A 16,779-nucleotide genomic window follows, 5' to 3' on the forward strand; every position below is an offset into this window, starting at 1 on the left:
AGCCCTGTGACGTCTATTCACAGACTCACACACACACGCAGATGAACATACACCCAACCTAACCTTTCTCTCTCTCTGGCTAGCATTGATCATCAAAGATCCACCTAAACGCCAGGGTCAAAGCCTAACACACATCTCTGATGTTAAACATCAAACGTATGAGAGGAGCAGCGCCACCATAGTGGCGGACAAATAAACGGATATAACCACTTCTAAGTTACATCATATTTCAGAAATGATAAAAATTAAAAGAAAAGTCAACATTAAGTGTGTTAGTAAGGTTTCAGGCTATGATGAGCTGCCAGAGCAGCATCAATAGTCCTTGGCACAGATTCTACAAGTCTCCCTCAGCTGGTGTTTTGATGATGGTAGTGGAGAGCGCTTCCTAACTCATCATTCCAAAATTACCCATACATATTCTTCGGCTTGAGATGTGGTGTGTGTGAAGGCCATAGGATATGATTTACATCATTTTTGTCCTTATCATACCATTCAGTGAGCCTTGGATTGGATCCTATCCCATCAGGATAGAAATGTTTCTTTATAGGAAATAGCCTGCTATAGCACTCAAGCAAAACTAAACACAACGGTGCAATCTGCACAAAATAATGGATTATTCAACCTTCACAATAGGCTATGTGTGCTATGTTAGCTTTAGATTGCATCAACATCAGCCTCGTGGTTGGTGAGGATGAAGTATATACAAGCTTTACCCAACATTAGCCCCGCCCACTTTACACTGACAGCAGAAATTCTATTGAAGTACATACATGCTAGAAAGTTCCCAACTAATCAGACAGTGAACTGTAGATTGCTCCCACAAGACCAACATTGCATGTAAATAAACTGGAATACAATGATGTTTGAATACATGACTTACCCAGCAGCCGCCGAGGCCAGTTCGGGTGCTTTGGGTCTGAATCCCACGCAGGAAAGGCAAGTGGCAAAACTTGGAGAAAACCAGGAGCAAAACGCCCTGCATCCTCTGAGACGCCACCTACAGGCCAAAAACAGAAGCTGCACTCAGATCTCACTCTATCACTTGCTTCAACAGCTAGAGATCTGAGCAGAATTTACCTCCAACACTGATCTAACACACTTAGTCCAGACTAATCATAAGCTTTCTTAATACTTAGCATGGGAAGAATCTTCTTACAATCTAATAAACTATGTTCTTGCCAGGTTGGCCTGTAACACTCTAGTAGGAGATTGACACATGCTATGTACTTGCCTTTAGTGCTTGCACCTTCCTGTTATGTTATTGCAAGGATTTAATTGGTTTTTAGGAAGAGAGGGAGGTTCTAGTTTTTCAAGGGAGGCTAAAATTTGGGAACAGTAATGTTCAGTGCATGTGCTGCTAGAGTTAGATTTAGAGTGTTTTTATTGTCATTCTAGCCATATAAAAGTATACAGTAGAATGAAGCAGCGTTCTCCAAAGCCAATAAGCTATATGCTATATGGCGTTCCTGACACTGATATTACGAAAATATAATTAAAACAAGTTTTCAAATTTGTTTAAGAGCTTAATTTATTTAAATATAATTGGGATGAGCAATAAATATATGAAATCCATAAAATATAGAGAAACTCACCAACACCTTCTGTGAGTCACTAGCCGGCTATCGTGAGTTATCTAGCTCAAAAACGTCACAACTGGGTAACGATACAAACCCCACAATGTGGGTGAATCAGCTGACTGTCATTCACCATCAGATTTGAGAATGAATAACTGTTCAGCAAAAAAGCTAAAACTCCTTCAGTACTGAATCCTTTTCCCTTTTTCCTTTTTTTTTTTAACTTTCTCATGCTATCTCTGTCTATCCTGATTGGCTGTGGCTCCTGCCGATTACCTGTAGTCTGACTTGTTTTGTGCCTGTTGAGGTGTAATGACATGTTTGATTGATCTAAACTGGTGTATGATGTATGCTTACTAATTGTCTGCCAATTACAAACTGACACCCCAGACACAATGAAGACTGTGAAGTACTATTACCTGATGGACTCACAGTAGCTCAGAAACATCATATTAAAATATTTTTTGTCCTCTGACTCAGTACACACACTTATTATCACTTACAACAAAAATCCATGATACAGTACAGTGACAAATGAACACATTTTGTTTCAACACCTATGGTGCATATATACATAGCAGGAAAGATTCATGTTTGGATTAAACTCTGCAGAAATGTTTAGCAGGATCCAAATGTTCACTTGTACTGTTTTATAGAACTGTTTCTATTTCATCAGTTATCAAAAGCTAGGGCAAATTTCCCAAGTTATATTTTTCAAATATGATTCCATAATTGTTCACTATTATAAGGCGGAATTAGCGTGAAAATAGTAGTGATGATGATAATTAACATAGACTGTATCAACATCATTTAGTCATTAAGACATGACAACACAGTGTTAACCACAGCAGTTTGAAAAAAAAAATCAAACAAGATCTCATAAATAGATTTCAGTTTCATACAAAGGTTTCTGACACACCTAAACAAAGGTTCATTTAAAACAATGGATTCTGTGTCAGACAAAGTTCTTGGAAGTCAGCTGAGACTTTTAGACCTCTCTGCTGATTTTTCTAGAAGCATCATGTCACTGACCAGCACATAACCGAAACGGCCGAGTGTGTCCATGCACAGCTCACTCCACTGGTCTATGAAGAGCGCATCCTTCAGCCTCTTATTGATCATACAGTTCACCTCCTGCAGCCTGATAGAGGGCAAACAGAGAGACAGGATGTGACAAAGAAAGACATCAGGGCAATGACAAAGAGAAATGTCTCACAGAGTCAACAAACCCTGATCCTGCAGGACTTCACTACCCTGGAGAATTTCTTTCCAACCCTTCAGGCTAATGCACCTGCTCCCGCCAATTTAGAGCTCTTTAGAGGTGTGTTATATTTTAGAAGTGTGTCAGATTACCATTGCAAAGCGAATCAAATGTCTCCAGCTGCAGGTTTGAACACGTAGCATGACATGATGGGGAAAAACAAACCGTCTCACCCAATGATAAACATGTCTGTGCTCCCATCAGTGACTCCTGGGCCGAACAGACCGCTGATGTCATCAGGTGGCATCGCTGAGCCGACGTTCCACGTGACGATGTGAACCCTACAAACAAGAAAACCACGCTAATCAAGGACAAACCATTTGAATAATGAGAGAAGGATGCCATTAGCATGGAGAACACCACCAATAAGAAGTGAAACATGCCTTTAATGGAGAACGACATCATTCTATATCAGTAATGGAGAACCACAAAATAACGTGTGGTCAACGGATAAATAATGAGAGAATCAAATGATTAACTGAAGAACCACATTATCAACAAAAGAACAATGTCAGTGAGAATATAAACAATATCATTAATGGCGAACCACATTCTTAATTATAGAACAATGCTATTAATGGACAACCACACTGCTAATTAGAGAACAATGCCCTTAATGGAGAACCAAATCCATAATTAGAGAACAATGCCCTTAATGGAGAACCAAATCCATAATTAGAGAACAATGCCCTTAATGGAGAACCAAATCCTTAATTAGAGAACAATGCCCTTAACATAGAACCACACTGTTAATATAGAACAATGCCATTAAAAGAGAACCATAATTAGAATCATAATTAGACATTAATGGTGACCCTGGGAAATTTCACTTTTGCTATTTTTGCCCCTCGCCAGTAGAATAAAATTCAGAACACAATGAAAGTCTGAGGCTCGTTAGTCATTTTAAATGCAAAAATTGTAAAAATTGTAAAACTGAAATTGAAAATTGTAAAAATTGAAAATTTGAAATTGAAAATTGTAAAAATTGAGTTTTTCAGTTGTTTTTAAACTACCCTACCTAGTTTAACAACGAGTTAACAACACTGGGAGAACATTAAATCTGTACCAGGACCAATGTCTAATTGTTGTAGTTCCATATTTAGACTTAAATCTTTGCATAATCCCAGAAAAACATGTATTTTGGCATGATTTTGCCTGTGCTATCTCCAGCATTCCCCAGATACTCTTTTTGAAGGAAGTTTTTATTACCTTGTTGTCAACATGTCGGGTCTCTCTGAAAACGAGACACTAGTCTCTGTAGGGCTTTCCTACTTAATAATAAATGAGTAAATCAATAAAGGAATGAATAATTAATGAAAGAAGCAGGTCATTACAGCCATTACAGTCCATCAGTCCTACAGCATGTTGTGTAAATAAATTAGGACAGTGCCCAGAAAACATCGATATGGCTATGGATCAAAAATAAAAGTCGTAGCACTACATATATTGACAGCAATGGCAGCATCCATAGACGTACTAATGGGCTTTTAGTGGTCCCTAATGTTTTCTTCTATGACCAACAGCTTTTTTTTTTTAGTACAATAAAACACAAACACAGTTAAATACATATGTGTTCCTGTAACATTTGGCTACTTTGTGCAACACTTTATTTTCACAGCCGTCGAATCACACTATGACCTAATACTGAAAACTGTTTACTAGTTTATTCTAGTCTATAAACTTAAAGTGGGTTTGTAAATAACAGCCAGTCCAACAGCATCTAAATGAAGTGGTCTCAATCTGCTTCCAAGTGAACTCTAGCGCAGTTCAATTGCAGTGAGAAAGCGATTCGACCCTGAATTGACCCGACTGCAAGATGTGAATCAAGCATGCCCTGTTTTGGGTTGCAGCATTTTTGGTAAAGACGAGCTGAGAAACTGAGCCACGAGGTGCAAACTGAGCCAAAGCACAGAGCTGTCTGTAGTGTTACAGAAATGCCATGTGTTCTGATTTAGGCCGACGAATAAAAAAAGGCTTTTTATGTGTATGACTTTAGCCTTATTCAACCCTCAGGGTTTTTTTGCTTTTTGTTATGTTTAATTATGTGCAGGAATTATAAAAAAGCCATAGTTAGCTAGCAGTTCTGCAGGAGAAACCTAAGACTAAAAAAGTAATTACTGCTTAGTCAATAGTGAAACATAATTAATTAACTAATATTCCCTAGTAGTTAATAGTAGTAATTAAGTGTTGCTGCTGCTTAATCTCTGCATAGTTACCTATAAGTAATAGAAAAGTATCATAAAACATTACTGCAAAACCTATGAAAAATATCATTGATATGTAAAGCAAACATATTTTCTTCAACTTATTTTCCTTATATGGCTTGTATCATGTGCATAAAGTTGATAGAAACTTACCATGCCGATAAAATCCATACCATGCCCTACACTGCTGATAAATCCAGCTTGATCTCACCAGCTGGTAAGTTATTTTCCAACTTCATAAATACTTGTTCAATAAATGAGATTGAGATTTTCTAACTGCCTTTACTATAGTGTTGTTTCTTAAAAACATGTGTGTGATAGTGCATTAATAGTGATAATTTAGAAACGATTCCCATCTTCCAGTTTGACTAGCTCGGTCTGTGTTTTTGGAAGCTGGTATCTGGTCAGATCATGCTGGATTATCTAGCATGGTACTACTTACTACTAAAAATGTTTTGTCATGTTTTGTCATCATGTGCCTGGCAGAGCAGCTCAAGATTATGTGGCACAAGCTGCTGTGTGGTATCTGTGAACGGGAACGTGGCCAGTGCAGCTCGCTGAGCTCATTCTGTCACTCACAGCCTAGAGACCATGACGAAGACCCAGATCAGGGAAATCAGACAGTCTCCGCTCTAATTGTTTTACCCTCTGTGGAGTCACAGACTCGTGGGAGACCGTGTCCCAAAACAGGCCTGTCCCAATCCTCAGAGGCTTCAATTAGGCTTAAAATTTTCAAGTTAAAACTTGTGGTTTCCTTTAGTAGAACATCTTCTGTCTCAATATTTGGCCTGACAGTGAAAGAGGTGTGGCCTCTGTACCTGTCAGGCACAGTCAAGGAGGTGTGGCCTGTGTAACTGTAAGTTGCAGTAAAGGAGGTGTGGCCCCTGTATCTGTCATATCTAGTAAAGGAGGCATGGCCTCTATGCCTCTATGTCAGTCCAGGGAAAAGTGTTGTGGTCTCTGTATAGGTCAATCCTCATTAAGGGGGCGTAACCTCTGTGCCTTTCATTCTCATTGCACCTGTCAGTCTCAGTAAAGGAGACATGGCCTCTCTACCTGCCAGTTCCAGTGAAAGAGTCATGGTCCCTGTATCTGTCAGTCCCAATAAAGGGGGTGTGGCCTCTATACCTGTCAGTTCCATTGAAAGAGGCGTGGCCCCTGTACCTGTCAGTTTCAGTGAAAGAAGTGCGTCCTCCCACTTCTCCAATCTCGTAATGAATTACATCTTATCATTTTATATGGAAACAGCTCTAATTGTTTAGATCATATCAGATTACTGGCTGCTTTAAATGTTTCTTTCATACACTGGATGAACGCTGGTTGATTATGTTCCGTGATGCACACTGCATCACCACAGAAGGAGAGACAAATGATGCATGCCATTAATCTTTATTAGGCCTAATGGTTCACCTTCAAGGAAAAAAGCTGCTGTCTAATTGCTATGGCAACACATTCACAAGCACCACAGAAAAGCTGAGCCAAAGCTGTTCAAATACTGATATATATATATATAAGTTGTGAAGAGGGCATTATTACCTAAAATCTTCATAATCATTGGAGGGCTTCTTGTGTGGAGCTTTTTCTGCAGTGCCAGGACTTATGATGATCGGCTCTGGAGTTTGGCTCTGGAGACTGGGTTGTGGAATAGGGATGGACTGAGTGTTAAGGTTTGGTTTAGGGAGAAGACTCGAGTGTGTAGTTGCGCTTCGACCAGGTTGTACAGGAGGACTAGGGAAAGTTAACGACTTGGGTTTGGCGCTGGGGCTAAGCTGGGCGTGAATTGGACTAAGAGGGGCATTTGGACTGAGCTGAGTATCTTTGGGGCTGAGTTGAGAATTTTGTGAGCTCTGTGGGCTGCGGCGTCCTTGTAGTGGCTCCGCAGGGGATTGAGACGTAGAGCTTGTCGCTGGAATAATGGGTAAAATGGCAGGAGGGTCCACGGTTCTAGGGGACTTTACCCCAGATCTGGCAGTAGGCCTGGGTCGGCTGATGCTAACAGAGCCTAAAGAGGTGGACACTGGGCCTCCACATTCCTGCAGGGATGTATCTGATGTCTTGGCAGTGCTGATCGCTGGAGGGTTTAATGTCTTTGTGGTGGGGCAGACTGAAGCTGGAGGGGGCAGGATGGGAACTGAAGCTGGGCTAAGCCTTGGTGCTCCTGTGGATTGCATCAGGAATGAGCAGCTTTGGCCAGGCTGTGCTGGATCCATCAACCTTCAGAAAGAGCACAGAAAAAATACTTGATATTAAACCATAAAATAAACATAGGAGGTAAAAGCATGTGACAAACACCCAGTAAAAATGAGACCATCTTCCAGAAGACATGCCACACTTAGCTAGGTAACATCACAACAGGAAGCTTATGTAACTAGCAATCATTAGCTAGTTAGCTCAATAGCCATGTTAGCCTGGGGTTATACTTGATGTGTGATTACATGTGAGGAGACAGCGGCAATGCAAGCAACACTGTTCACATTCTCACCTGTATATAATTAAAAGCCATATCCACTAGAGGGCACATCAGAGCTAAAACATCCCATGATTAATATGCTGACTTGTACAACATAATTAAGCAATTTCATACTAGCTATTCAGGGACATAGTTGCAGCTATGGAGCAACTTGGAGGTCTCTTAATTTCTCTTTAAAACTCTCCGCAATCGCTGTGACTTTGCTATAGCAATCTGTCATACAAGGAGCACAATAAAGCTTAATAATGCTTCTCAACTTGTCGTTAGGTTACAGGCCCTGCAAAATATATTTTTAATACTCCTCCCATCCTGGAGGCACAAATCTAGCTGCATACGTGCATTTAAACTACTTAGCAAAGACATGGCATATATTCTTAGTAAGAGAGCAAGAGCTAAATTGGTAAAATAAGTTTAGCATGCAGTTAGGTTCTAATATTCAGGTTTATTAGGTGAATGTGCTGATATGTTTTTGCAAAAAGAGCTGATCAGCTGCAGAGCTCATATTAATAAGCAACCTCTTTAGGTGAGTGTTGAACTGTTAGCTTTAACATTAAACTAATCACCTGAAGTTGGATTTGAACTTAAATAGTTTGCTTAAACTAAACCAGAGTGCGAAGTTGCCCTTTATAAAGTTTCAACATTTTATGTGGATCTTGGACCAAAAAAAGTGTTCATTCTTCATTCAAGCTGAGAAGCTAGTGAACAAATGTCCAATGTGTATCACTGTACGTGATGCGTATTTAAACGCATACCTGTGAGAACAGGTATAATTTAATGTAATTAGTCTTTAATTCTCATTCTCTTAATTAATTAATCTCATTCATTTTTTATTAGTGGAAATGTGAGAAAACGACGGTAATGAAATGGTAGCTTTAATAAAAAAAATAAATTATGTATTTTGTTTTGATGCTGATGCAGAATAGGTGATGAAAGTGTGAAGGGTGAAATGAGGGCGAGCTGAGTTAGTATGCTCTTCACACCTCCTCCTTCGTCCGCTGATGCTGTCTGCAGGACTGTGTTTGTGTGTGTGTGTGTGTGTGTGAGTGAGTGAGTGTGAGTAGGTTTGGCTTTCATGTCCCGTCTCTGTCCTGGTCGGGACGTCACGGCTGACATCAGCAGGCTTTTAGAACTATCTCTCAGTGAGGATCATCTTCCTCCCTGCAGATGACAGACACTCCCTCGTTCCCTCCCTCCCTCATCTATCCTGCTCCACTTTCACGTTGCCTGGCAACAACTTCCATGGCCCAACAACCTCTGCTGGAATTTTGCAATCCCATAATTCCTCTTTAAAGACAGCATACTTTTCTTTTTTTTTTACCTAGCACTGACTGAGTGATGCTCACTGACCAATCGTTCAAAGGTCAGATTTAACTGATTAAAACTGTAAAAAAAAAAAAAAAAAGTCAAATCTTTTAACAATCTTCACTACCATTCCTGACTGTAATTTACTCCTACAAAGGACTTGATCCACATCCAGAAAAGTGTCTAAGTGTATCTGAGATAATGCCTCGCTCTGGCTCCATCTGCTCGACGTGGACAGATCGGCGAGTTTGCGCAGTGGCATCTTGGGACAGATCTTCACAAACAGACCGGGTGAGATCACATGCACTGCAGTGTTTGATGAGGAAGAAAATGGTGTGAAGTCAAGTGTGGAAGACATCGCAGTGCTGTTTATTCTCTCCAATAAAAAGGAAAAGAGACAACGAATAATAGTCTTTCATATAACAATATGCTATAGAAAAAAAACAGCTTAGACAGAGATACTATCCACTGTATTAAGAAACACTAAATAATAATAATAATAATAATAATAATAATAAAGACAGAGAAGAATTGACACCTTCTAAAAATAGGCAAAAATACTGTATAAAATAAAAACCTTTAACAAAAATTCATTCCTATATAAACTTAGTAGAAAGACTAATCAAACAATGTCAATTTGAACAATTTCTAATTTAAAAAAAAAACTCAAAGACGAAGTATCAATTGCATATCAGTATCACACACTGCATGTGTTATTATTATTATGAATATATAACATTAATAACACATGCAGTGTTATTTATATAACATTAATAACACTGCATGTGTTATTAATGTTATATATTCAGTTTTGCTCATGTTCATTAATAATGTGCCAGTAATTATGGAGCTGACTGTACAAGTGTTACGTACATGCACTTATGTGAGTATTTGTATCAGGGCCATCATTAAAAAGCTGGACTGGTTTCGGATCTGATGTGATCTGATTCTCAGTCCGCTCTGTTGTGTTTTATGTGATGATTCACACAACGCGGATCTTTCACACAAAATTAAGATGCCAATTTGCCATTACGCCTATAACTTTTCACAAAATTCAACAGCATATGCTTTAAGAATCAGCTCAAGGTATTGGATATCAGCTCAGTATCAGCTCTCAGAGCTCTGATCCCTGTATCATATTGAGAATGGAAAATGGAAGCATGTGACTATGATGAACGATGACCCTGGTGTCTGGTTCGCTCCTGTATCTCTACTAACCACAAAGGCTCAATGACCTCTTTGCTGGTAAAAATAAAATAACTAACTTGACATTCTTGGTATTGTCATCCTTCTACACTTCTACGATAGAAGACAGACGTACAGCTCCTTCACCTCATTTTAATATTGGTTTTGTTCCCAGATTTCCGTTTGCATTTGGTGTTTAATAAAACATTTGTTAACACTTCTATTTTCTGATATTTTACACTTATCCTGTCTTGTATGTAAAGAAATAAAAATGCAATTATGAAATAAATAATCATGTCAATAAGAGCAGGAATATATGCACATTTTAAAAATATATATTTGATGGTTTTATCACTTGTGAATCAAGACTAATGGGGTGAAACAGTTGGCTCAGTGTCTGATCATTCCCTGCTGAATGATTTTTTAATGTGAGAACACTAAGGCTATGTTACAAGTCTCACTGCATCCTTACACCATATACAGCAGTTAGTGGAACAAACTGAGTACATAAAAAAATACTGCAGCAGAGCTGATAAATGTAGGGGGAAAAACGACAAGTCTAGTTTTTTAAACATGAACCATTGTGGCTTCTGTTGCAGATCCTCTGTTGTGACCAATCACATGCATTTATTTAAATGATTTCACTGAAGACAGCTCATCTGAACAGAGATTAGCTACAGAAAGTGGAGACTCTTCACAGATTTTTTTTTTTATTTCATTTAACCTCTTTGGTAAGCTTAGAGAACTGATATATGACCAAATGTCCAAAGGTTTGTGGACACCTGATCATCACATCCATATGTGCTTGTTGAACATCTAGTTCCAGATTTAATAACCTCCACTCTTCTGAAAAGGCTTTCCACTAGAGTTTGGAGAGTAGCTGTGGGGATTTGCCAGCATGTGCTTATTCTCCCTGCATCTCATCTCAGCTCGTAGTGGTGACTTAACCACTTCAGTTTGTCTTATTTCTAGCCATAGACTAATTACCAAAGTAAAGTATTAAAAGGTAACTGTTTTCACCATTCTACCATTTTGCAGTGGGTTACAAAGTTTAGGTGAACACCCCTTCTCTACACTATGTACTTCATTATCTAGTACCTGCATTCTCATAAATAAAGGTACCGAACTGTACTTTTCCTTGTCACTGCCATGGTACCATCAAGGGTACGTGTATAGTATACTTTTAAAAAATAATTTAAGCTAATTGGACCCTGTGGACTGTACACTGAAAAAAAGGGAATATGTGGTCAGTCAGATTTAAGAGAAAATATTACGTGTAGTTTACATACAAATACTTAGTTTCTCATCAAAACATGACTTCACTGCTTACACTAAATTTAATTTAAACAAGTTTCTAATTCCTAGTTTGAATTATGTAGAGTGAGTGTGATCAATTCATGTAATATTAACATCCAACGTTTAGGTTATAAAATCTCACAGGATGAAATGACTACAGTATTAAATTGACCTGATTAATAATGTGTGGCATGATAGCACAGCGGGTAACGTTGCTGCATTACAACACCGGTGACCTGGGTTCAAACTCGGCCGCAGCATTCACACAGCATTCAAGTTTATTCAGGGCTTCGGTTTATTCATTTTATACATGACTGAATCATGTTGGACGTACTAAAACAAGCTGTGTTAATGTAACTCAATTCATTCACATGAAACCGATGTACGCATTTAAATTAAGTCAATTCAATTCACTGAGCTGTTTTTTTTCAGTGTAGTCAAGACCACTATTGTAAAGTCCAAGACCAGGACTAGCTAAAATCGATTCGAGTCTTAAGAGGGTCGAGGCCAAATCAAGATTGAGGCCAAATAAAAGCAAGAATGAGTCAAGATTGACACTGAAAAACTCCTTTTGAGGCAAACTCTCGGTCGAGTCAAAGACCACATTAAGTGAGACCAATGCCCAAGACTGACACAAGTCACGAGTATAAATGGCAATAAGTCTGAGACAAGCCCAAGTCAATACCACGAATATGTCTCAAGACCTGACTCAAGTCCCTCAGCCTCACTGAGGACCACTGATGTGCCTTTAAAGCTTTAGTCTAAAAGCTAATTAAAGGCACAATACACGCACATCCCCGGGTAAAAGCTACATACTAAAGGTGCACAGGATGTACACTTTGGGATACCACCCCAGTGACAAGAAAAGTACCTTTATTTCTGAGATTGTGGAAGTTTATAGGGCAGTAACGTCAAATCAAACAATAACCTTTTGTGACCATGCAGTACCTCACACAGGACCACTGTACAACCCAAAATGTCCACCCTAAACTTTTTTGCTCCTTCTGTACGTCCGCAGTATAGCTACGTTCTCGCTTGGCTAGCTGGAAAACTGCAGCACTTTCTGATTTCTCTGTGCTGTTCAGTATGTTTTTTAAAAAATTTACAACAAAAATAAACAACTTACAAATCATTAACAGACAACCATTAAACCTTAACACGATTAAACCATTAAACAACCATTAATCATTAACAGACAGCAAAAAAGCACCTGCTTGTCAGGAGAGAAACAAATAGTCTGTCAGATTATAACTACTGTACTGTCTTATGCAAAAATTCACACAGTCAATAAAATCACAGTCCATTAAGGATCATATTTTAACTCCATCACTCCTTTATTGTTTATTGTCTCTCCTGCAAAAGATGTAATCAGCTGTACAAGAGCAAAACCCACAGATCGAGCTCCTGGTTTCATTGAGCTCTTTCATACCGTCAGAGTGAAGGATTGGTGAGACATCAACTGCGATAAACACCACATTAATGGCATCTCTGTTTGCATTGCGAGTTGTTGCTATGGCAGCAATGAAGTGAGGAAGTTTAAGGCCAAAGAACTCACTGTGAACTTCATAAACCCATGGAACGAACGTTAAGCTTCAAACAGTGAATAATTTTGGACAGTTGTTTCTGGATAACATGCTGTAAGATGAATAACTGAGCAATAAGATAAGAAGGTGTATAACCAACACTAGCGCAGCTTGTGCAGCGAGGCATCGGTGTAAATAAATGTCCAGACACACACTGTGCACCGCGCTCCACACTGAGCTCCACAGCGGCCCTTACTCAGCATTAACACCGGACACATCTGCATTTTAATCAAAAGTTTAATCATCAAATGAGATCACAAAATTCAATCTACTACCTCATCTATTCTCTTCTGTGCACAAAATAATTCTTGTATCAGATCCACGCAATAAAAAGTAAACCCAAAAAACATGCGACGTATGCTTTTGAATTGGGATGTTATAACAATATGGCAAAAATGATAACCTGGGAAATGAAGTGAAGTGACATGTAGCCAAGTATGGTGGCCCATACTCGGAATTTGCGTTCTGCATTTAACCCATTCAAGTGCACACACACACACCGTGAACACACACCCGGGGCAGTGGGCAGCCTTTTTTGCTGCAGCGCCCAGGGAGCAGTTGGGGGTTCGGCGCCTTGCTCAAGGGTCTCACCTCAGTCGTGGTATTGAGGGTGGAGGAGAGCGCTGGTCATTCACTCCCCCCCACCTACAATCCCTGCCGGACCCGAGACTCGAACCCACAACCTTCAGGTTCACCTTCAGGTTCCAAGTCCAACTCTCTATCCATTAGGCCATCCTGGATATTGAGAGAGCTTTTTTGCTTTTTTTTTTTTTTTTTTTTTTTTTTTTTTTAAATAATTTTTTTATCTTTTTTAATAACAAGCAACTGATTTGATAAAGTTTTCCACCAAATTAATTTTTTGAAATTTTCCTTATTTTCAGTGTTAACTTATTTTTGTATATATACACTTTTTTTTTTTTTTTTTTTTTTTTTGCCACAGTGTGATGCTGATCAGTATGCACAGGCTGGACGCTGAGGAAGGTCATTCAGACAGATTTGATTCCACCAAGTGGAACCAAGAGGAACCAAAAGGAACCTCTTATTAGGATAGGAGAAACCTTTGGGCAGGAAGCATTTTGTGTGTGTAATTATTTTTGATAGTGATATCCTGTACACTATTTATAAAATAAAATATGAGGCAGTGATATAGGATAAGTCTATTTTTACTGAAATATCTGTTATTACATGCCTATATGTAAAATGATCGAGGAATAAATCACTTGGGGCATGCTGTTATAGAAAAATAATCTATGACGGCGGGGTGTAATGCAGCCTGACGCAGAGCGGAGTGAATGTCACCACCCTGAAGTGGATTATTTTCCAATAACAGCATGTCCCAATATGTTTTATTCTTCTTATGCCACAGCAGGTTGCCAATGATTACAAATTTTAATTTATTATTAAACAACACATTGTGCTTTTTAACCATTTTAGTTACGGTTGATACACAAAATCCTCTGTATTGAAGACTCTCCTGTGGTGGAAAAACTATTGACTGTTACTGACACTGTAGCACTGACACTGGAGACTCCTTCCATAAATGTTAAAGCGTCAGAAACAGAAAACACATCAACGAGTATATATTTTGTTGGTTAAATAACACACTTTTTAAAAATCCATTATTACTAGCATCTACTATACACGTCCCCGTGAAGGAGCTGTTACTATAGGAACAATAATGTATTCGAATGAGCGAATTAATATAAAGATGCAGTTTGAATTACAGCTGGCACTATTGTCAGAGCTGCTGAGAGAGAAAATTAATCAACACCCGATTAACCAATCAGATTTGGGAAATCTATAAATTGTGTATAGTCTCTCTCTCTCTCTCTCTCTATATATATATATATATATATATAGAGACTATAAGAATGACTAAAAATATAAATATATATATTGAAATAAAGCTAGAAAGTTTAAAATTTATAAGTTTAGATGCCTAGTTTTTTTATTTTATTTTAGATAATGTATAAAAATGTTTTAAAAATATATATTCTATAAGCTGACAGTTGAATTTCTGTTTCTAGCAGATGAATAACACTAGATAAGAGGAGAATTAAATTAAATTTATCATCGGAACCGCTGTTACACCAAAATGTGTTAGAGCCGCACCGTGTTACCCAGCGACCGCGCATGCGCAATGGATAATAAGACAAAGTTAAACAGATTTTGTTGTAACCCTAACACAAACCCCTACAGTGAGTCTGAACCGCTGTCCCGGTTTACTCTGCTAATATAAAAATAAACACTGTAGCACAAATAAATGTCAGTAATAAATGTACAGAGTCACTGCTGACTCTCGGAAATGTAGCTTAGCTTACCTTTTATTCACAAGGTGAAACGATAAACCGCCTCAGCCAGTTACTGGTTTATTTTCACAGGGACTCAGAAACACCAAATGAATTTCATCCAGCCAGTAATAGCAGTAACAGGTCAACAAAAAGATCTTTTTTTCCAAAGTTGTGAAGCCTGACGTCTTGCCTAATTAGCGCAATACATCAGCTTATACATATATACATATATATACAGAGAGAGAGAGAGAGAGAGAGAGACGCGCGTGAGGGCAGATCGGTCACGTGACCAATAACAGCTGAAAACAGATAAACGTCACTAATATGCACAAACACATTGCGCGCACATGCACATGCACCACACACAGACCTGTGTGATGTGATGTGATGACGAATGTGGTGGGTTTCTCACCTGTCCTCTCCTGTCCTGTCCTCTCCGGTCCTGTCCTCTCCTCTCCTCTCCGGTCCTGTCCTGTCCTGTCCTTGGTGGTGAATGCGTTTTATCCCCGCGTAGGACAGGGACTGCACGCGACACCTTACCGGACAACCGTGTGAGAGAGAGAGAGAGAGAGAGAGAGAGAGAGGTGTTGTGTGTCACCGGTCTCTGTCACATCTCATCCAACATCTGTTGTTGTCAAACCGAGAGGCGTTAGTGACGTCACGGAGCGTTTCGCGAGTCTGTGAACGCTGCAAGGCAAAAAAAAAAAAAAAAAAAAAAAAAAAAAAAGCGCGTGCGGGGGAATCAAACCGCACGGCGAGCCGTCCTCACGCACGTGCACGCGCGAGTGACACCTAGCTGCAGCCCCCCGCAGGGTCACGCAGTGCCTCAGACTGGGCGAGAGGGCAGAGAGTGAGGGGGAAGAAGTGTGAAAGTTGTTTCCATTTGAACACAAAATAATGGAAACATGACGTGAAATCATAACTGAATGATGACATTTTAACGTTAATGTGTAATTAAAAAAACGTTTTTTGATGACATTAAGCACACCTATTTCCATTACTTTATCACCTTATGACATAATCCTTCCGTTAAGGTTGTTGTATGACTGTTCTGTCACAGCGCTGCTGCTGAATCCTGGATGCTGATTGGTCAGAAGGCGTTGATTTATTTCCTAGAACAGCAGCTCTGACAGCAGTGCAAATCACAGGTTTATTATAATAATGCACTTGTTCTAATCATTTCTATAGTTACAACTTAGACAGGCACTTGTATAGCAGATACATAATACATAAATGAATTAAAAAGAGTGTTTATTTAACATCTATGGAAGGAGTCTCCAGTGTCAGAGGTAAAGCAGTTCCTTTAAGTTTCCAGACACAGGGAAAAAGTGCTCTTTTTTATCTTATTGTCTTCAAAAGAGAAAAAAAGAGAGTTTGGTGAGGGAACGACTGTTTATAGCTGCTATAACGTTAATAACAGCAACGACTAACTTGTCCTTAAAAGTAACTGTAAATGGATAAAACATATGACATGTAGTTCTTTATTTAAAAAAAAAAATGTTAGAGTTAGAGCTGGTATAAGAAGAATAAAACACTCTGGGGTGGTAACATTACCTTTGCTTTGTGTCTGGCTCCATCACACCACCCTGTTGTTGATTATTTTCCAACAACAG

At 39.0% G+C, this 16,779-nt stretch overlaps 1 protein-coding gene across 2 annotated transcripts in view; it reads right to left on the reverse strand.

Moving 5' to 3' along the window:
• LOC113543966 (inositol polyphosphate 5-phosphatase K) overlaps nt 1-15,845 on the reverse strand; it is a 29,304-nt gene extending 13,459 nt beyond the window's left edge. Inside the window, exons 1-5 of one of the 2 annotated variants that reach the window (XM_026942521.3) lie at nt 15,579-15,845; nt 6,576-7,253; nt 3,009-3,116; nt 2,607-2,715; nt 881-997 (exon numbers count right to left, since the gene is read on the reverse strand). In XM_026942521.3, coding sequence (XP_026798322.3) covers nt 881-997; nt 2,607-2,715; nt 3,009-3,116; nt 6,576-7,249 — 1,008 coding nt within the window. In that variant the 5' untranslated portion in view covers nt 7,250-7,253; nt 15,579-15,845. Of the gene's footprint in view, nt 1-880; nt 998-2,606; nt 2,716-3,008; nt 3,117-6,575; nt 7,254-15,196; nt 15,351-15,578 lie in introns of those variants that run through there. The other variant, XM_026942522.3, reaches the window with a different exon arrangement.
• Between the last annotated feature and the right edge of the window lie 934 nt (nt 15,846-16,779).

This window comes from Pangasianodon hypophthalmus, chromosome 17 (genome assembly GCF_027358585.1).
Source record: "Pangasianodon hypophthalmus isolate fPanHyp1 chromosome 17, fPanHyp1.pri, whole genome shotgun sequence".
In the NCBI taxonomy this organism is placed as follows: Eukaryota; Metazoa; Chordata; class Actinopteri; order Siluriformes; family Pangasiidae; genus Pangasianodon; species Pangasianodon hypophthalmus.